The sequence below is a fragment of the Anguilla rostrata genome, chromosome 11 (assembly GCF_018555375.3).
Source record: "Anguilla rostrata isolate EN2019 chromosome 11, ASM1855537v3, whole genome shotgun sequence".
NCBI lineage: Eukaryota > Metazoa > Chordata > Actinopteri > Anguilliformes > Anguillidae > Anguilla > Anguilla rostrata.
Genome location: NC_057943.1, coordinates 16,756,286 through 16,778,072, shown reverse-complemented (window position 1 = coordinate 16,778,072; position 21,787 = coordinate 16,756,286). Strand labels below are relative to the sequence as shown.

General features: G+C 44.9%; 2 protein-coding genes across 19 annotated transcripts in view; one reads left to right on the top strand and one right to left on the bottom strand.

The window, feature by feature from the left end:
* Positions 1 to 3,015: 3,015 nt before the first annotated feature.
* On the bottom strand, positions 3,016 to 20,587 carry dcp1a (decapping mRNA 1A). Of its 2 annotated transcripts, none has more exons than XM_064298296.1 (9): positions 20,375 to 20,587; positions 19,563 to 19,603; positions 18,595 to 18,722; positions 13,109 to 13,175; positions 11,652 to 11,790; positions 9,121 to 9,240; positions 7,355 to 7,930; positions 6,655 to 6,861; positions 3,016 to 5,809 (listed from the first exon to the last, which is right to left on the bottom strand). In XM_064298296.1, the coding sequence occupies exons 1-9, from the start codon at positions 20,507 to 20,509 to the stop codon at positions 5,729 to 5,731; spliced, it is 1,494 nt and encodes a 497-aa protein (XP_064154366.1). In that variant the 5' UTR covers positions 20,510 to 20,587; the 3' UTR covers positions 3,016 to 5,728. The 2 variants fall into 2 exon arrangements, with proteins under 2 accessions (XP_064154366.1, XP_064154367.1); XM_064298297.1 differs by having other exon boundaries at positions 11,589 to 11,790; positions 20,375 to 20,577.
* LOC135234095 (voltage-dependent L-type calcium channel subunit alpha-1D-like) overlaps positions 16,099 to 21,787 on the top strand; it is an 89,103-nt gene continuing 83,414 nt past the window's right edge. For 4 of the 17 annotated variants that reach the window (XM_064298277.1, XM_064298273.1, XM_064298272.1 and 1 more), the window contains exon 1: positions 16,100 to 16,863. In XM_064298277.1, the coding sequence (XP_064154347.1) occupies positions 16,752 to 16,863 (112 nt within the window). In that variant the 5' untranslated portion in view covers positions 16,100 to 16,751. Of the gene's footprint in view, positions 16,864 to 21,215; positions 21,379 to 21,787 lie in introns of those variants that run through there. The other 13 variants (XM_064298274.1, XM_064298275.1, XM_064298284.1 and 10 more) reach the window with 7 other exon arrangements.

Sequence of the window (21,787 nt, the reverse complement as noted above, 5' to 3'; positions counted from 1 at the left end):
ACCTCCGCGAATTCACTATATGGCCTATGAAAAGATATTCAAACGTGCCTTGGAGAAAGCGTAAATCTTCTGATAACAAATAAAAAATGTACGATATGGTACACATGTGGGTCTGGCGTGCGCGTTCTCTAACACATTGCGTCCTTTTGTTGCACAATGCGTTGTGTAGCCAAGTCTACCTTATACATGTGCTGTTGTAATAAGAAGTTCATCCTCGAATTAACTCTCTGTTCTCCGGGAAAAGAACCAAAAGACTTTATCGGACAACATCATTAAGTAGCCTATCAATGGAAAAAACAACGATACGGAAATGCTTGTGTCTAACAGAAATATATATCAGGCGCGCGCCGCCTTTCTTTAATCGGTTCACCTGCTGAGCTCCCGGTTTAGAAGCTTCATCGGTGTGCAGGTTAAGTCGCGAGATAAAGAGCCCTCTCAAACGTGGGGAAGTAAGTAAACAACAGTAAAGTCAGGAATATTTGGAAAGTTTTCCGTCAGCAGTGCTCGTATAGACTATTGGCGGCTGATGATGATGTAGTATTTTTTATTTTTCTTACATTAACACGACTTGCCTATATTACGACAAACCAAACATTAATCGTTATGACATCGTCTTGAGCTTTACCCTTTTGTTTATTGGGCTGCACTGCGGGGACAGAATAATGTTTATAATATTATATTTTGGGAGTGAACCCAAATAATGATGTATGTAATGTATGTAGTCAGATCTTATGCTGACATTATTTTGCTATTGGGACCTATTTTTCTATAGAGGCAAATATGTAATCACACCTTTCTTTGCCTGCAAATGTCATGAAACAGAACCATGCCAGCTAAGTCTGTTTTATGGTAGATTCTCCAAGCTGTTTGAACACTGCTCTGCATTATGATGATTAACCCCGGTCATTTTTGTTTGTTTTTAGTTTTCTGTTTTATTTTTTGTTATTATCAAAATTTTAAGACTGATTATCATGTTTGTGAAATAATATTTTCCCCCCTTTGTATGCAGTGACATGAAAACCAAACAAAGTTCCCCATTACAGAAAAAATAAATTACTAATCATTCTTAAGCATACATGTGAATAGGTTTCAAAACTATTTTTTTCTTATATTTTTTCAATTAATTTCTATACAAATTTCACATGTAAAATTATGTTGATTAAAATGTTTTGTTTCCAGTGAATGTTTTTCTGTACTGAATATGGACCAGGAAAAAACAAAACAGAATATTTAGTAACTGCCATTGCATTCTTATAGGAACCAGAACAAAATCATTTCAGTATACGGGGCTGAGTCTAGATAGGCCATCCTCTTTCAAGAGTTGTTCCTTTCTTCCCTATAGAAAGGACCCATGAGGCAGTGCTGCTTGCAACTCGCTGTGACGGAAGTAACACGGACACCCCAAGAATGACCACATCCACAGGTCTGTCATTTTTTTCTTCTCCAAACAAGACTTGAATATTTTGACGAGCAATCCCTCCAAAATAGACATGAAAGAGCAGGCAGAGGAGGACCATTGTGAGATCACTCGTGCTGAATGGAGAGTTCGGACTATTTGGGATTATCTTTATGTCCCGGTAGGTAAGTGCTGACCAGCAAATAACTGACATGCAAATATGTGGAAAAAACTCCTTAGTATTATTGAAGCACCTTATTCATCCTCAAGTTCTACCACATTCAGTGCCTTTGGGACTAGAATACCTGCCCAGTGAATTCAATACCATGAATTTGTGAAAAAGTACCCATTTCTCTTCTCTTTGCATGGGGTTGAATTATGCAGATGTCATCATGGTAAAGTTAAATTAGTGAACCAGGAAATTTCAGTGCCATTTCAGAAAAAGGAATTTGAAAGTTGGATGTTCCAATCTACAATATGCATTGCAAACTTTGAAAGTGATATTACAGTATGCGTACTCAAAATCACTGAGTGGTGAGATCACAAGTCAACATACTGATGATCTGGAAAAAAAATAGGTAGAAAAAAATATTTAAATACAGCCTCTACTATCCTGTGGGATACAGGGAATTATATTAATTGTGAATTATGGTAACATTGGTGTTGTCCTAATGCTGTGTCCTGTTTGCTTGCACCTCAGAAATACAGTTTAAGAGGAATAGATTAGTGGGTGTAATCCACATTAATTAAAGATGGAAAGAACAGGCTCTCTTACAGTATGCAAAGTGCATGACCGAACAGGACCATCTGGATCAACAGCAACCACCACACACACCAAACACTGCCTTCAGCTCCTGCATGATGGCACACCCCATCTTAGCACAATAAAAAATGAACATGAACAGTACCCTTAGCGATCGGTCTCAAAATAAAAGCTCATGGCTTCCTGTTATCATACATTGCAATGGAGATTTTCAAGGAAACCCATTTAGATGATTTTTTTAACCTAGTTAAAACGTTTATAGCAGAAACAGATCAGTCGACTAGTCTTGGTTAAATGTGTGGTAGAGCTTATCAATGAGTTATTAATGTTTAGTCAAAATAATGTTCATTCTTCTTATTTTAGCCTACATCGCTAAAATTAACTATGCTGCGGCTTTATTGTATAAATGTCAGATCCTGTACAGTACCTCACAGTACAGTACCTTCTTGAAAGTGAAATGACTGCATTGCCATCTAGTGTACAAAATATGAACGGCTCACGTGCCAAGAGTTACTGGGAAGTGGGCATATTCCCAGCTTTAATTTTTATATATGCGAGATGAGACCCAAAACTGTGTTCAATTTATAAGGTGACTACACCGATCACTATGCACATTCAGCAATTCACACAAATAAATATAGAACACACTAGAGGAATGAATGGCAGGAAACCCTCTGACTACACGTTTATACCTACGCCGCGCGGTCACCTCACCGAGTGCTTCCCACAACAATGTCTTTATTATTCTGAGAGTAATACTGCAGAATGACACTTCACATCCAAAGAGTTGACAAACCATTCAGGAGAGAGAAAACCACAAGAGACAGTTGCAAGTACTAGACAGACACATCAGAAATAGCTGCAAGCACCACTTTATTTTATTTTATTTCTTTTTTTAAATATAAAAATAGACTTGTAATGTACAAAATCATGTGATGAAAGAGAGAACAAAAGGATGACAGCAGCAAAAGAAGGGGCGGTGAGTCCTGCAGGAGGGCTGTAGTGCAAGGAAAAAACCCCAAATCGGACACATTCCCATCCCTGGAACTTAGGAGCACAATTTGTAAGCTGGTTTTTGTTCCATACGCTCTTAATCAATCAAGTCCTGCTGCTCAGTTAACTGCATGCTGATCTGTACACCTCAACAGTTAATCTGCCATAAATCCAGTGTGAAAGAAGGTTTTAAAAGGATGGGGGGGGGGTGGGGTTAATTTTAATACTGCAATTCATCCCAATGGCATTTGTTTTAATAATGTCTTTAAGAGACACAAATAAATAAAGCCAAATGAAAAAATAAAATAAATTTCTTCTGGCATAAACACCTTTGCAACAACACATTTCTCTCACAAAGGACAAGCAGCAGACATCTGTATTCCATGTCAAACCAAGCTAAACATTCAACTGCGCAACCAAACCCCAAATTAAACGCTCATACAGCGTCCCCCTACAATGAGAGATGAATCTGTTTCCTGTGATGTCACAAGACAGACATCTGGACACGTTCAAGATTCTCAACTACCACAACAAAGGCACCATACACACCATGCTGTTGTTTTTAGACATCATAAAACCTTAAAATGGGGACATGTTAATTTAAAATAATCTAATCTTAATGACAGTGCTCTGAGGTGGCACCGCACTGAAAATGTTGCTTTTCTTTAATAATGTCAAAAGAAATAACTAGAAAAAAAAAACTAATGTGTGCATATGCTTTAATTAAAAGATAATTCTGTGATGGGGTGTGCACGAAGAACTCAGGATGCAGTCATTTGTTACCCTGTAAAGTCACTGATTTGGAGCAGTTAAAAGAAAAAAGAGAAAAAACAGGGTGCCCTAAACAACTGGTTTGTCTCAACAGTAAATTTAAGCAACTTAATTGCCCGCATTCCACACAATTGAAGCCCTTCTTATGGGGAAAATATACTCAAGGCAGTCAAAAAAATGAGACCATTACTTCCGAATTATTAAGGCTGCAGTTAAAACAAAAACAGAAAGCATCTCACCAGAGGGCTTAGTTTAACAATGTTGACTAATTGTAGCATGGGTCTCATTTACTTGCAATGTCAGATAAAACATTCACCAATAATTGAAAACTCATGCTGGCTTTAAAGAACATACAATCTAAAGCACTGAGACATGATGCTAAATGTCAGATACATAAGCACTTTGGGAGCAGAGGGAACAACACGCTACTTTTCACAATGCCAGGGGGTGACATAATGGCTAAATGCTAAAAGGGACACGACTACCACAGTGAAATACATGGGATATATAATTTCTACAAACAGCTGCTGCAGAAGAGTGACATTCACATACTTATTCAATCATTTACAGGACTTGTGGTATTTGGAGAAGGCTGCACAAAGGCCATGAAAGCTGCAAACACAAAGCTAATAAACGCAGTGTGAGAAAAAGAATGAAGAAAAAAATTCATAACCCACATTTTTCTTTTTTTCTTTAAAGTTGATCCCATTATGACAATGGATTCACATGAGATTCACAGCTCAGAATTATTTGCTTTTCTTTACTGACCAGTATATACATAGAAATATCTCCAGAGAATTCAATGGTTTCATTCCTTAAAAAACAAAACAAAAACTTTATTTTCCTCTGACAACTAAAGTGACCTAAATAGTTGAGAAAGCATGTATAATTGTAACCATGGTTGTTAAATGGTAGCACTTAGTAGCAGGATTAATAATCAAACACTGAGTAATCTATTATTCTGAAAACAGCCAGTCATTTCCACTAAAACCGCACTGTTCTTACCAGGCAGACTGGTAAAGGAGCAGTTTTGTTAATGGACCTTACACAGGGGGTTCAAAGATGGACCCAAACAAAAAACAGTAAACCAACAATGTCTGGCAGAATATATAATAAATGAATACTGAGCAAAGGTTGTAATATGAGCAAATACAAAGTAAAGGGAAACAATTGGTCACGTCAGCAAAGCTTAAAAATGTCAATGCACCTTCACCTCAGAGCAGTGTGATGTGGAGATCTGAGTGAAATGCAAAACTTTGATACTGTATGCCGACAACTCACAATTCTTTCATTGAGGTAAGGGAAGCAGCCAATACTACTCTATACTGCAGTATCTCTATACTGCACGACTCCCACCTGAGCTTGAGCTATCACCTGACATTCGCCTGACTACACTCTCAAATAAAATGCACTCGAGTCCTCCTCAGACAGAGCTTTTTTCTGGAAAGAATCCTCTAAAATGAATCGCTCTCACGGTACGAGTTGCGCAAAGCTAATGACGACAGCACACATAAAGAGAAGCTCGTGTTCACAGTCGCGTGTAGTGTGTGCTCGTTTGATCCTTCACAGAAAAATCCGGAAAAGAGAAACCTGGAGGGTGAGGAGAGGTGGTGTACCTCAAACCGCGGTGTTCACCAGGCAGGGCCGGCGTGAAACACAAGGTGCTGTGTGTGTGTACCTGCTGCTTGTATGGTCTCATATATGGGTTCCTTTACCTGGAGGGTGCACTCTGAGTGCTTCGGTACTGAGAATAAGCACGAATGTGTTTGTGTGCGTGTGAGACGTGGCTCGTTCTGTCCTGATGGCTATAGCTTCATGTTGTTCAGGTCCTTGGAAAGGCTCTGTAGATAGGCTTCGTGAATGGCATTGAGGAAGCTGGAATCATTCTACAAGACAGGAAAAACCTATTAATATATATATATAGAGGAAATTACTGGTAAAAACAAATTTTGTACACGCTGAATTTCCACAGGCTTTTAAATAGAATTTAAGTACATTTGTAAATTAATGATGATGATGTTATAATGGACTTTTGGCAAGAAAAAGATTTTCACTCTACAGTATACTAAGCTTTAGGTCAGTGTGAACCTGATGAGACTAGAGGGTCAGTTCGTACCTGATTAGACTGAAGGGTCAGTCTGTCCTGATGAGGACAGAGATGGTCAGTGCTGTACTCGATGAGGACTGAGAGGCGTGCTGTACCGATGAGGACTGAGAGGCAGTTTACCCTGATGAGACTGAGAGGGTCATGCTGTACCTGATGTGAGGGTCAGTGCTTACTCTGATGGACTGAGGGTCATGCTGTACTCGATGAGACTGAGGGTCAGTATGTACCCTGATGAGACTGAGAGGCTTGACCTGATTAGGACTGAGAGGGTCAGTGCTGTACTCTGATGAGGACTGAGAGGGTCAGTGCTGTACTCTGATGAGACTGGAGGTCAGCGTACTGAGAGACTGAGAGGGTCAGTTCTGTACCCTGATTAGGACTGAGAGGGTCAGTTCTGTACTCTGATGAGGACTGAGAGGGTCAGTGCTGTACTCTGATGAGGACTGAGAGGGTCAGTTCTGTACCCTGATGAGGACTGAGAGGGTCAGTGCTGTACCCTGATTAGGACTGAGAGGGTCAGTGCTGTACTCTGATGAGGACTGAGAGGGTCAGTGCTGTACTCTGATGAGGACTGAGAGGGTCAGTTCTGTACCCTGATGAGGACAGAGATGGTCAGTGCTGTACCTTGATGAGGTGGATGAGTGTGTCCTGGAGCTGGAGCCTGTTGAAAGGGGAGGGTGGCTCTGTTCCTGCCAGGGAGGAGGGAGAGGGAGGGGCAGGCTTCCTATCCAGCTCGGGCGTCTTGGTAACGGAATGCTGGAACACACTGGGTGAGAGCAGTACCGAAGGCTCCGCCCGTGACACTGCAGGCCCCGCCTTCAACGGCACCATCTTAAGGGCAGTGGAGAAAAAGATCACATGTTCACCAAAACAATACCTGTGACCTTAAGTGTCAAACTGGCTCAGGCAAACAATTCCCACCAGTATTAAATAATGGGACTGTGTTAGTCTAGCATTATAAATCATCTATGTTACATTTCTCAATGTAAATGTGTAATATATGCAAGTGGATTTCAAAATTTTAGTAATCACTTTATCCAGTAGAGGGGAGCAGAGAGCTGTACAGAGCAGCAATGTTAAACACTGAAATTCTACAGACCTTTAAATAGAATTTAAGGGAATTTGTAAATCAATGATTTTATAATGGACTTATAATGGCAAGAAAAAGATTTAAAGATAAACATTTTTCAATCTCAAAATTCAAACACAAAAAATGGAATTTCTTCATCTTCAGAAGGCTCCATATGTTCACAGACAAGACGGTGGCCGTGTATCGCGGTGCGAAACGGAGGCTGTAAAATGCATGAAACCGAATTGCATGTACCTGAATGGGCGCTGGAGGGAGGGCGCTATAGGCCGCAGGTTTAATGGGCTCTTTGAAGGACTCGGGCGTGGCCAGCTGAGCAGGCAGGAAGTTGGGCGCGAGGGCGGGCTTGGCGAGGGCGGCGGGCGGCGGCAGCGGGTCGGGCTGGAGCTGGCTCAGAAGGTTCTGGGCTCCGTAGGAGGGCCCGTTGGGGGGGCAGCGTGGGGCCTGGGCAGGCGGGGCCTGGGATTCGGCCCCAGACTGGCCCGCCAGGAGGGGGGAGGCGGGTGGGGCGTGGAACACCGGGCTGGGGTGCAGGGCATAGCCGGGGACGCCCTTCACGTCCGGCAGGGGGACCAGCGCGGGGGCCAGGTGCCGGTCGGCCGAGCGGTCCCCCCCGGGGTCGGTGTTGAGGCGGGGCAGCAGCGAGGGTTCGAAGGGGAAGGGCGGGGCGGCGCTGTGTCCGAGCAGGAAGCCCTCCGCCGGGCCCTTCTCCGAGCCGCTCTGGCCCGGCAGCCCCACCGCCGCTGGCTCCTTCGGCACAGAGCTGCCGAACAGCTCCTCCACCGTGATCTGCTTCAGGCCAGAGTGAGAGCTCTGCGGGGCACCAAGCACTCGCTTCAGACACTCTCCCAAAACCACAGTGCATTCAGCTCATGGTCTTACCCACAGATTCACAAAAAGCTATGCGCATAACTGCATTCACTATATTTCCAGTAGTAACAACAGGAAATAACACATAAATTAACCATAGTGTCAGCCATGCTAATCTATCCTGTAAACATGTCCTGTATTAAAGCAAATGCTAAACACAGACAGCCAAGAGTAAGGAAGCCAAGATGCAGCCTCAAGACGAGGATCTTCACTGTTAGGATGGGCATCTCTATTGTACTGTGCTATGACCAGGAAGTGAAACCTCACAGAGGAGGAGGGGTTATTTCACCCCTAATGACCAGTCACTTCCCTTCTCCAGTGATTTTTAAAAATAGTACATTTTTCTTCTAGAGAAAAATGACAAATACCCTGTTCTGCTGTCCAATACCATGGCCAGCATTTTCAGCCCCATTCTATTGGCTGATGGCACAGGGCTCGGGTGCTGCCTTTGCACTCAAAGCAGTGACAAACTGATGCTGGCTGATAGATACTATCCACTGGGGAGCAGTAAGACTTTATCACAAACCGCCTTGTGCTGAGTCAGGCCCCCCACTCTGTGTGTGTATGTGTGCGTGCGCGTGCGTGTGTGCGTGTGTATGTGTGTGCGTGCGCGCGCGTGCGTGCGCGTGTGTATGTGTGATAGTTACTGCTCACAGACCTTGTCGTGCTGAGTCAGGCCCCCCCACACTCTGTGTGTGTATGTGTGCGTGCGCGTGCGTGCGTGTGTGTGTGTGTGTATGTGCGTGTGTGTGTGTGTGTGTGTGCGTGTGTGATAGTTACTGCTCACAGACCTTGTCGTGTTGAGGCAGGCCCCCCTACACTGTGTGTGTATGTGTGTGCGTGTGTGTGTGTGTGTGTGTGTGTGTGTGTGTGCGTGTGTGATAGTTACTGCTCACAGACCTTGTCGTGCTGAGGCAGGCCCCCCTACACTGTGTGTGTATGTGTGTGTGTGTGCGTGCGTGTGTGCGTGCATGTGTGTGTGTGTATGTGCATGCGTGCGTGTATGTATGTATGTGCGTGCGTGTGTATCTGCGTGCGTGCGTGCGTGTATGTGTGTGTGCGTGCGTATGTGTGTGTATGTGCGTGTGTGCGTGCGTGCGTGCGTGCGTGTGTGATAGTTACTGCTCACAGACCTTGTCGTGCTGAGGCAGGCCCCCCCCTCGCTCTGCTGTGGCGTCCCCAGCAGCCTGCGGGGGCTCTGGATTGTGGCTGGGCTCTGCGTTTGTGGAAGCTTCAGGTTCACCAGTCTGGCTCTTGAAAACAAATAGAGGAAATAAAACTATTTGACTTTTTTTTAAAATACCAAGGCACAAGCAAATCTGGTCAAATCTGGCCAAATTTAATCCTGAAGACAGCAAGCTGAGGGCAAATCTTCTATCAGGAAATAGACTTAAAACATAAATAATATGAAAAAAAAAACAACAGCTAATTTTCATATTCAATCCTTGACATCCTCAGAATTTACCATTAATATTACGCCTTAACAAGATAATGATTGTTTGTGGTTGAACTAAGACTCAAGTTTAGGCACACCGTTATGCTGTAATGAAGGAAAGGAGAAGGAAACCACTAGGTGGCAGCAAGACAAAGGAACTGGCAAACTATTAGGACATCCTGCATTTCTTATGGGGAATAACATTACTAAATAATAAAGAGTAAATATTGTAAACATCTGTGACAGCAGTGATTATCCCTTGACATAGGAAAAACACAAAAACATCTGGTGAAAACACCAGAATCAAATTGGATGATCTCCCTTTGACCTAGTGGTTTTAAGTGCTATTTTTTTGGGTAGGGTGCGGTGGTGTTCTGCTGGTTGAAGCCCTTCTGTGAGCATAGAGCCAGCGCACTAATTTCCTCCACTGTGGAGCGCCCTACACTCCCCATCTCTCCAAACATGCGATTCTTTCAGCTTTCAGCCAGCCACAGATTTAACCTGCATTATCTTCCTTGGAAAAGATCCAAGCATCTTCCCTCTGCACTTGTGTAAGCTTTTGCAAATGAGAAAGTCCGATCAGACAGTATGGTAAAGATAAATGCTCTGCTATTCCAATGAAAGGCTCTTCTTCTATTACAGAGGGCGACTCTGTGACAGGGGTATAGGAGGAGTGACACAAAGACTAAGACATTGGGAGAGTTTTACACTGTAATGGAGTGGGGTCACTTCATCACAGCCATGAGAGACACATAATCTGTGTCACTGTAGACGTACAGCACCTAGCAGGCTGGAGTCACATCACTGCTCTACGCGCAGCGCCTGCTTTAGGCCACACAGCGGGATTAATCTGTGATTTAATCACACCCAGACTCCTAAATCCCTGCTTGGTGTGTGCGTGTGTCTCCGTGTGTGTCTATCTGTCTGAGTGTCTGCGCATGTGTGTGTGTGTGTGTGTGTGTCTCTGAGTGTGTGTGTGTGTGTCTGAGTGTCTGCGTGTGCTTGTCTGAGTGTGTGTGTGTGTGTGTGTGTGTGTGTGTGTGTGTGTGTCTGTCTGTCTGTCTGTGTGTCTGCGCATGCGTGTCTGAGTGTGTGTGTGTGTGTGTGTCTGTGTCCTGGTGGCTGAGTGTGTGTGTGTCTGTCTAGTGTCGTGGTGTCTGAGTGTGTGTGTGTGTGTGCGTGTGTGTCTGTGTGTGTCTGTCTGAGTGTCTGCGCGTGCGTGTCTGAGTGAGCTGTACGTGCCTGGCTGCAGTCAGTAGCCGGCTGGCAGACGGCTCAGTGATTAGATCTCCATCTGCAGCTCACAGGACGGTGCGCTGTGTGGGTCAGAGAGGGAGGGGCGCGCAGCAGTGGGCTCCCCAGCTCTTTCCATGTCATGTGCGTCCATGCAAGGGCATAAAGACCCTGACAGAGGAGGGTACAGCTACGCCCCTCCCAAACCTGCCCTCGATCCTCTAACACACTCATCTGTCCCACTGCAGAGTCAGACAGCCTTCCACCACACCCACCGCATAATATCAATATTAATACTTCCACTCTGCCCCTGCATAACCCTCAACAACATGTCTCTGTGCTGCAGCACTCTACAGCAAAACACATCCTGATAAAAGTATTTCTTAAAAGCTGTGCATTTGCTCGTGGGAGGAAGCTGCATAAACCAAAGCTTGGTCTGGCAGGGGGCGGAAATTTACTTTGATCTAATGTAGCTCAGGGCAGTGGTGCAGCATAGTCCAGCACAGTATAACACAATACCAAGTGTTGTAGTTTTGATACAGAGCTGTCTCGTGTACAGTCAGGTATGTGACATCTGTAATGAGATGTACAGGGTAGTCAGTGTGCTGGGCAATCACCTTCACCAGGATTAGGTAGAGCGGCTGCACTTGACAGCCTGTCACAGTTTTAAACAGGAAATCTAGTGCAATACAGGCACAAAGATGAGAATGAAATGATTTCATTTTCGGGCTGCTAAGGCAGATAGAGGTATGTGGGCATAGGCCATCTACCGAGTACCGATACAGCTGGATACAGTTATTATGAAGGCCAGCGCAGAGCTTTGTAAAACAGTGCATTATGACATAGCACTGGGGTGAGATGTGTACACCAGGGTAACACACAGTGATGGGCATAGTGGGTGAGTGTAGAGCAGTGTAAAGGGGTATAGTATACTGTAAAGGGAGCCGTGCTGTGGGGCAGGTGTGCAGAGGGCTGCTGGGTAGAGCCGGGCCTCACTCTCTGGTATTCCTCTTTGGCCTTGCTCAGCAGCTCCAGGATGTCGATGGGCCTCTCGTCCACGCAGCCGTTGGTCCTGCTGGGGGTGCTCCTGTCCGGGGGTGCCTGCTGGGCCTGCAGCGCCTCCTGCTTCACCACCCTGAGGACAAAGGCCCGAAAACAGCCGACCCTGAGCGACCCGGACGCCAGTTTCAAACGCGCGTGCGCGTCGAAAGACCAGCGCTGCTCCGTGGCGGTCAGCAAGACCTGCCAGGAGAGCGTCAGGCTCCCGCGGGTTTGGCGTGAGCCACACGCTTTCAGTCCTCAGACACACGCTGCCTTTGGACAAACCGAGTGTTACCCGCCAGGATGAGGGCTGGCCCAAGCCTCCTCATCCTGCTCATTCAGGAAATGACCAGCAGAACAGCACCCTGGCAACAAGCAGGCAAAATGGCCACGGCAACGGCAGTCTGGTGCAGGGTACAGAAACGCAGCCTTCTAACTCAAGCACACCTGCCGGAATATTCCTACTGCAGGAAAATAAATCTTCTTATTTTTTTTATTTTATAAATACAGCCAGGAGACAATTTGCTAAGAAATTACTCTGGCCTGTTTTCAATGAGGTTTTGCCATAATCTCAAAAATATTTTTATATGGCATGTTTGAAAATAAGACCCAACAAATGTCTACTACTATTCTCCTTTGTTTGTTTTAGTCTGAGTAAGTTATATATGCACTTATGGTGAACCTGTAACCTGTACAAACGTATGTTATTCTGATTCTTCAAGTGTTACTGAAATGGCATTGCCTCAGGTTGAGCATCCATACAGACATTTATGACCCATTTACAGCTTACAAATATATTGGTCATACTTACATTCCTCAGGTATTTACAGAATAGGCAGACATTTTTATGACCAAGGTTGACGCAGAGAATTCATTCTTTGGTGCAGATGTGTTAACAGCTAATATATTGCACAAACATTTAGAGATTTTGATATTATAGCTTTATTACTGTTGCTGCCTTTCATTTTGTTTCAGGGGGATGATGTTCCTTTCGGTCCTTGGCAGAGCCCTGCACATGCCTGGCATGGTTGCTAGGGAAACAGATCTCTGGCAATATGGCAAGACAGGTAGCCTGCAGCCCGGGGTTCCTACTCTCGGAGAAGGACACGTTGTCGCCTCGCATTTTCACACAACGGCGAACTACAGGAGGCTCCTCCCACCTCTGCCTGGGATGGGCGACTCCCCACCGCCCTGTGGGATGGTTCCGGAACACCCATGGGTGAGCGATACCGAGATAAAACACGCAAACGTGGACACTAAATCCCCCATTTCGAAAGCCAAGGCCTTGCGGACAAGGCAGCGGCCCCCACAACATGATACCCAAGGAGGAAGTTGGGTGGGTGCGTGGACTCTTCTCTGTCTGGTGCGAAGTGAACCCCTCCCAAAGTGGAGCGGAGAGCACCGTCCCTTACCTGGCCATGAGCTGGGCGATCCGCTGGCAGTCGCTCTTGTCGTAGAACCAGATGCTGTAGATGGCCACTGTGGGGGGGTAGAGAGAGGGGAGGAAAGGGTTAAGGCCGAGCCGTGTCTCGGGATGGGGGTGGCTGTTTGACTATGCACCGGGAGAGCGGCTTCGCTGCAGGGCTCTCAGCCGCCGTCGGTTTCATTCTCCTTCAAGACCGATCCGCGGGTGTGGGAGCAGCAAAGGGAGAAAGCGCATCTGAGCTCACATTAACATTACGGAAACATCCAGAAACATCCGATTACCTGTGCCCCCTTTCTGCACCAGCATCTGCTCCAACCATGCGGTACCTCAGATTTTTCACACGCCTATTTTTATTGTTTTTGAATAGATCTGAAGTTTAGCACTTTGCCTCAGTGAAATACTTTTCTCATGCAACCCAAAGTGAGTGAAATACTGTATTAAAGCCCACATACCAATGTCCTCTGGATGTTCGAAATCAGGCTTTAACCAGAGCAAATGAGATACAACTCAGGGATTGAACTGAAGCGAGTCATCTGTAATTCTGCATTTTCAGTTCCTTCGAAAACACAAAGCAGAAATCACCCTCTGCAGCTCCAGCTTCTAATCTCTCATGAGCCTCTGCTCAGACAAGAGGGCTGGCTCCAGGTGTAGCGCACCATCTTCTGCAGCCACATAAAACAACCAATCACACACATTCTACCACTTAGCATGGACCTATTCAACACCAGCGCGACAAGCTCCTATTGTGAAACCATCAGAGCAACCCTCCGGTAGAGATAACAAGGGTTCTGCAGATAGCTTAATGGCCAGTAAAGATAAGAGAGCTCTCTGACACAGCTATGGGGCAAGCAGGTGGGGGCCATAGAGGAAAATGAGCCTCTGCTCATGCCTGCCAATCTGTGAGCGATTACTCCTGTCTGCCTGACTGTAGTCAAGGCCTGGTACAGTCCATGAACACGCACACGCACGCACGCACGTAATGACCAGCTCCAAGCTAGTGCCCTGCTCCCTGGGGGATGGGCACTGTCAATTGACTGGCTAGAAAACTCACAAAGGGTTCAGAAATGCACTTGTCATCTGTCCACTCTGTTATTTTGTGTACAATAACTACCTGACTGAAGTGCATTTCAGAGAGCAACTAATCATACCAAATTGGGCAGATGGATAGCACCTGAACAAGGAAAATGTTTTCGCAAATATTCTGCATGATTTCCATTTGAAAAAACATGACTAAATAAACCACAGCTTCTGAAAATGGCTTTTTCTTGCATTAGTATAGAAAACCTCTCCTCTTCATGTTGTGCATTTGAGAGGAGGCAGCAATGTATGATGTTAGGCAGAGATTTGGAGTAAACTCATTTAACCATGCCAAATATCTGCTACATGTTTGCGACTCTACACTCCACTTCAAGGTAAACAGTTTTGTGGCAATTGAGCAAACTGCTGATAAACAGACAGTGCAATTAAGGGAAAATGACAGCAATGGTTATCATTCAGCTTCAAAAGTTTGAATGTGGGATTCAGTGCACTGAAAAGCACAGAGTGAATGCAGGAAGCTTCCCTCCAATCAGGAAAGGGATACATGTGAGGAGACAGCCCAGGAGCTTGACCTTGTACCCACAGCTTGGCACAGTGTGTCAGTGGAGGTGCCAACCCATCAAAGCAAATGCAAATGGTGCCCTTATCTCAGTTTCTCTTCCTCTTTTCCTCTCTCACTCCCTCCCTTTCCCTTGCATATATCAGTCTGCTCTTCTCCCTTCTACCCATCTGCTTCCCTCTGTCCTGTCCTTCACATTTCATTTTCTCCCTCCCTCACTCCCCCCCTCCTCTCCCAACTCCTCCCTTCCTCAGTCCCCTTTCCCTCTCTACCTCTCTCCACCATCTCTCCCTCTATTTGTATTATTATGACAACATATGTGGTGTAAAAATATCACCTATGTCCCATGTTAACCATCTCTCCTTACGGTGCGAGTGTTGAAGGGCAGCTTGGCTTTGTGCTGCCACCTTAGAGAAAGGTGGCATTAGCTCACCTTTAACAAGCCAGTTACTATGGTTACCAGCCACTAAGCGAAGCTGTGCATGCATCATTACAAAAGAACGCTTGGCGCTTCTCAAAGCAAACAGCGTTCATCAAAAGTGGCAGAACCGTGATGGTGGTGGGGGAAAAAAACCTCGGATAATATAGAATATTTTTCCTTGTGCAACATCAAGGAGAGGCATTTGAATGCAAAAGACTTACTGCTGCATAAAAATGCAGTGAAAGGCGAGGAGTGAGAGTGCATAAACAAGGCAGTCTGTAGGAGTATCAGCGTTTTAATGAGAATAGGGCTGTCCACCTGTCAGTGGCACCACTCTCCCCGACTCTCATCTTACAGACTCTACCCCCGAGCTACGGCCCTGACACACCTGCCACAGACTGGAGACAGGCCTAACGACACCCCCACGCCCACCCCCCCTCAGCAATGTGAGGCGACAGGTCAGTTCAGTGGAAGACCTGGGCTTACGGTGACGGGCCTGGGTGATGTTCTGTCACCAGGCCCTGCTGTGACCAGGGGCAAGTGCCTACTCAGACACGTGTTCTGACCACTGTAACACCAGCTCTTCCCTGAGAAGAGGACAGGATCCTCGCCCTTCCCTTCCCATCTCTGCATTATTACTGAGTCTGATGCGGCTATATCAGCGGGGCAGAAACTTGTGCAGCACAGCCCTCCTATGATGGATCCCGGTGCTTAGGTCCCTTCCAGCCTTGGGGGAGGAGGAATGCTGGTAGCACAAGAAGAGGAGCCTCCTTAGACCACGAGGGAGCAGGCAGCCCATCGCCTGTTTTCAAATTTCTCTAACGAGGAGCGCTCTTCCCCGGCTCCGCTCGCTATTCTTAGAGACAGGAAACCTAGCAACAGTGTTCGCCTCGCTGCTGGGTCTACCTGGGGACCCGGAGAGCTAGACGGTTGGGGGGGGGGGCACCCGACTAGGTTAGCGCTGCTGCAAAAGCACCGCCCCATCCTGCTGGTAAACACTGCCGTCTCCCTCAGGACTGCCTGAAAAGCGCAGCTGCCGTTTGTGAAAGCCAGAACCTCGCTTTCTGCTTTAAGCCACAACACACCTGACCCCAGGTGCACAGAGATGGGCGGTCAGCCTAAGGCCCTGAGAGAGAGAGGAAGCCGCGGCCGCCGGACACTGCCCCCTGCTCGGGACACACTGTGAAGGCCCGCGCTCGCCAGCGTCCGCAGCCATGGGAGAATGCCACGGCCCTTAGGCAAGAAGGGGATCTAACGCTGCCAAAACTACTCAAATCTAACTACTTCTCTGGAATTTTCCCTCTGAATCAGCTCTGTGGAAAACAGAAAACAAGCCATGTAACATAAATCAGCCCCCCTCGTTGCCCCCCCTGCAGCTCCTACGCTCCGCGCCGCCTACGTCCTCTCTGCTCATCCACAGCTGTTTCCAGGAGAGACACCCGCTGCTGCGCCGCACAACCACTTTCTCCTCCTCCTCCTCCTCCTAGCCCTCTTCCTCCCTCTCCGGGGAAACGGGGGCACATGGACGGATGACAGGAACCGGGAGGCCGCAGGAGCCCCTCACGTCCTTCTGGAAGACACGCTGCCGTCTCTCACGGATCTACCGCCGAAATGAGCTTCTTTCTGCTCAACAAGCCCCCTCTCCCGGAGACTGACCTCAGGTACAAGGGAGAGGTTGTGTTCGAGAGGAACCTGGAGAGCTACTTCTTCACCGCGCTCCAAGGTAAGCCCGCGAACGCGCTCGCTGTGGAAGGCAGAGGCTGCTCTCCGGAGTGTGTGGGCACGCTGTGTGAGGCCGCGGAGGCGCGCGCGGATGGGGAGTGCGGAGACCGATTCTGCAGCCTCGGGCTGTTCGAGATGCTGAATGTATGAGCTTCAGTCTCACTCTTTATATCGCTCACTGCTGCTTCACAATACCAGCTGGGGCTGCTAAGGCCCTCAATGCATTGAAAGGCGTTCAGGTGTTCATGGGTGTGCAGCATATGGTATCCAGACAAAACATGAGGACACATTCTATTACTCAGTGTACTCTTCTTAAGAAAAGTAACAGCCATAGCCATCTAATTATCGGACAGCATTGATTTAAAACACACAAAAAACTAATTCCACGGAAACTAAATGTATGCATGTTTGAATTATACATACAGATTCTAACTCCTTTCCTAAAGAAATGTAAAAAAAGTTCTGAGCTAACTTTCACACACAGCAAGCCATTACATATGAGCATCTTTCCTTCATACAGTACATTACATAGCCAAAGCCCCTTACACAAAGGAACAACAATCCCAGTCAGACCCAGTGCGGTCCAAAGATCATTTTCCCATTTTCAAAATGAAAGTTGCACAGCTGATAACAACAAATACAGAACATCTGAAATGCACCCATGTTCCCATTTGAGCAGCTAAAGTCACAGAGAGTGGACAGAATCCCATTACTTCTTCTGGATTAGGCGGTTTCAGGCCATGCAGGAGACAGGGTGGGTAGTCAGAGACAAAACTGAAAAAGTGTTTGGAGCAGGAGGATATGATCTGGTGAGACTCTCCAAACTCTGGTAACTTATCATAAACCCCCCACAACAAGAGAATCAATTATCCAGTCTGGCTGAATGTTGGATAAGCTGCATCAGTCAATATTCAGACAAATGTCTGCTCTGACAATGTGACATTTGATTACGGAAAGTAATTGACTGGGGGAAAATGGGACTTGATGCAAGTCAAACTCAAAAGAAGCTTTCTCAAAAGGCGTTACATGTCGTCAGTCTTTCTTTGTCTGATGCTACTCAAAAGCACCCTCAGATATTGCTGTGTTACCTCCCACTGCATCCGTAGACCTGAAAAGGCCCTTTGCACAGTGCACCTGTACGTTAAATAATCCAAGTAAATCTACAAATACAACAGGCTTTCTAACACAATAACAGTTCTCTCACAAAGGGCGCTGCTCACTGTAATCTCAGATTTATCTCCCAAATTATTTCTGAGGCACAGATAACAACAGTTGTCATATTTTGATGGTTATGTGGAAAACCAAGCCATTCTCTTAACCACTGCAGTCTTTGATAAACATGATAAAGACATCTAAAGCAGTGACAAGAAAAAGAAAACTCAAGAGGTCGATATCAGAGCACATATTAATTTTGCATGGAACACCACAGAGGCAAACTGCATTTGAATAAGCTTCAAATATATCCACAGCACAGAGGTCAATCAGGTAAGAGATGACGGACTGTATTCCTGGCCATGATCCCAGTGTCACAATTGAAAGGGCAGTAGCACAATCAAAACTCAGTTCAAATTCAAAAGTTCCAATCAAAGGGATGAATTTTTGTAATACCATATACCTGCCTTCTTAATTACACTCTGCCCATGCTTTACTTGCAGTCTTCACAAATGAACTACAGCAGTAACTTCTGCTTAACCTGAAAAAACGTGGTTGCCATAACTCCTGCTGTACTTACAGTTGGAGTTTCTGTAGAGTAGAAATGGGTCCTGCAGTTGGAACTCAAGATCCTTGTTGATGGGCTCCACAAGGTTCTTCATATTCAATCGATTCATAATAGTGAATCCATGATAGGGAGAAGCAGACCTGAGATCAGACAGAGAGATGTGCTTAACACTAGCAGCAGTGCACAAGTTTAACACCCATTAAACATCTGCTATTCCACTTTGGCAAGACCACTTGAATACAAGCCTTTTTATTACTGGTAATGCATGTTAAATCAGTTCATTACAAATGAGTTCAACCTTTCAGATGTTTGTCTACCACAATACAAAGGCACAGTAAACCCAAGAGAAGTAATTTAATATATGTCCAGCTTACGTGCAGGGCAAGGGCAAGTATGTCAAAAATTGAGAGCACTGGGCTGTACCAAGTTACTCATCTATTGCTGGGGTGACAAAAGTTTATTACACTTAAGTCCATTTCATGGACACTGCATTTGATTTATCCTGCAGTTTCCACATTATGATTACGTCGGTGATTTGCTTTAGGTTATGGGTAAAACTATGCTGAGTTGGTATTGGGGAAAATGGGCCTCATTCACGAAACATGCTTATTTGAATATGATCGTAAACTGTTTTTCCCCCCAAAATTTCGGCATTCATAATTTTATTCCTTATCTATATTTGTTCATGGCTGTTTCCCTATGCTAAGCACATGAACAGGATTTCGCATAAAATGTATTAACAGTCAGCATTCATCATCTCATAAACCAGGGAAGAGCACAAATAGAAAAGGTATGTGTCATGAATCCCTGGTTTTTCATAGGAACATTTTTAAGAACAAAAGTAAGAATAATTTAATAAAAGTTTTGGGAATGAGGCCCAATATCTCTGGAACTTGGGCACACTCAGAGATTACTTATCCTGCGGAAAGCTGCGCCAGCTGCATTGTAGGCTATATCATAATCAGAAGCCAGCTACATACCTGGTGTACACGAATAAGGTACCCTCAATGTCGGTCTTTTCCTGGAATGAAACGGGGCCAACTTAGGTCAGTTGTCACAGTTACAATTTAACGAACACAGAGACCGCGTTTTATTAATTTACAGAACATCATACACGGTAGCTAATGGCTAATTTACTGCTGGCTAGGAACCAATGGTAGCGAGAAATCACAAGGTTTCAAAAATACTCAAAAAGCGACAAGATAACATCAGTTCCAATGCTAAGTTAGCTATCGATAGCATTTCTAGCTAGGTACACATTGTTACAGTAAGACCACTGACACTGTTAATTAGCTAGCTACTGTAGCAATGGTGCGCTGAAAATTTGCTAAGTGTAAGCAAACCGATTTACATTTGTTCTCTCGGAAGAAACCACCAATGTTATCCAAGATAACACTAGCGGACCGTTTTCGTTAGCTAACGTTTTCCATTTAGATATCTACGTACCTAGCCTGTAGGGTATCTAACACTGCCAGATTTGGTAACACGTATCGATAGGTAACGTTTGCCATATGTAATAACAGATCGCTCGCTCATACCTAACGGTATCAGCCTAGCACTGGTTATTTCATTTGGCGAGTACTAATTAACTACAGTGGAACTGCTAACATAAGAGTGGACTATATAACATACGGTAACTAAGTGATGTGACTGGCTCTGTCATGCATGGTTAACTTAGTTAGTCTATATGTGGCCAACTTAACTAAACACAAACAGGATGATGTCCTCTGTTGACATAGCCACGAGCAGAAAGTCAGAGAACAATTTAAGGCTAATTACAGCTTATACTTACCCATTCGTTTGCTTTCGAGTTAAAGGTGTATAGTGCTACCTGTCCGGTAACATCGACGATTCTGTTAATGTACGGATCATGCTGTTGCAAAGCTGCTAGACTCATATGATGTCCAGCTTTACTAATCGCCTCCATCTTGGATTCTGAAATCCAGAACAAGGAGCAGCACGGACGGAATTCTATGAACACTGCTTCTACTTTCTCCTCTGGTAACAAGAGCTCTACTAATTGGTTCCTCTTCTGGAAAATGTTTTGTGTTTCAGCCGTTCACTACTGGAGGTTTATTTTTTTAATTTTAATTATCTAACATAATAGTGCGTTTGCGCCCCTCTCAAATGTTGCTACACTTGACGCTGTGCTAATAAGAATTTTGCTGATATACAGCCTGATTAAAAAAGAAAACCCATGCATTTATGTATGTAGACTACACTACACCTAATTTTATTTGGCTAAAATTTAAATACGAGTAAGCTTATTGCACGTTAAATGTTGAAAGGTTCATCATGGGTTTTAAAAATGTACTTTACCAATTTTATATGCATTTTATGTGTAAACATAACGTTGTATATGACTGCCGGTCCTTCAGTCCACAGAAAGGGCGAGAAGTAGTTACAGTCAAAGTTGGGTCATGTTCCGATTGTTAGAACGTTCAACTGATTATTGACACAAGAAGCCAATAAAGAAAAATACTCAGATTTATAAAGGCAGTTCATTTTGTATTAACAGTTGAAACCTTAGCCGTCATTGGCTGAAATAGGTCAGTTGCAACACCCCTGCAGTCAAGAACATTAGAAGGATTAATATTCAAGGATTATCTCTGCGAAACACTTATCTGGTACAGACAGGTAGGCCTAATCCAATATCCTGTAACCTTCCAATCCACCGTGCCATTTTATTCAAATCGTTTCAGTACAAAATGTGGGATACACGTTCATATAAAGTTATCTTGATGTCCCAGAAAGAGGGAAGATGAGTATGGATTTTTATCAATCCTGGAGAGTGAGGTAGGGCGGCTATGAAAGCATTTCACTGAGTATCAGCCTGAATAGTCTAGAAAACCAGAATATAGGGTAGACGCTGCCTGTACAATAAAAGGCTGCGTTAATTCAGATCGTAGAGTTTATGAGTCCCAATGTGGAAAACATTTTCTTTACTAGAGTTGATTTATCACTGCAACATTTTACTGTGTGAGAATGTCAGCTGGTGGAAATTAAGTATCTTTATATCGTCGTTGATCCTTAGTGTTTTTCGGCTTTCTAAATGATTGTAACATTAAAACATTGTAACATACGTTTTTATGAATGAGGAAATGCTCAAAATTCTCATATAAAACAAGAGGTAGATATGGAAATATTTACACAGATTATAAAAACATTTATAGGTCTTCATTTCTTAATCACTGACAATGTGTAT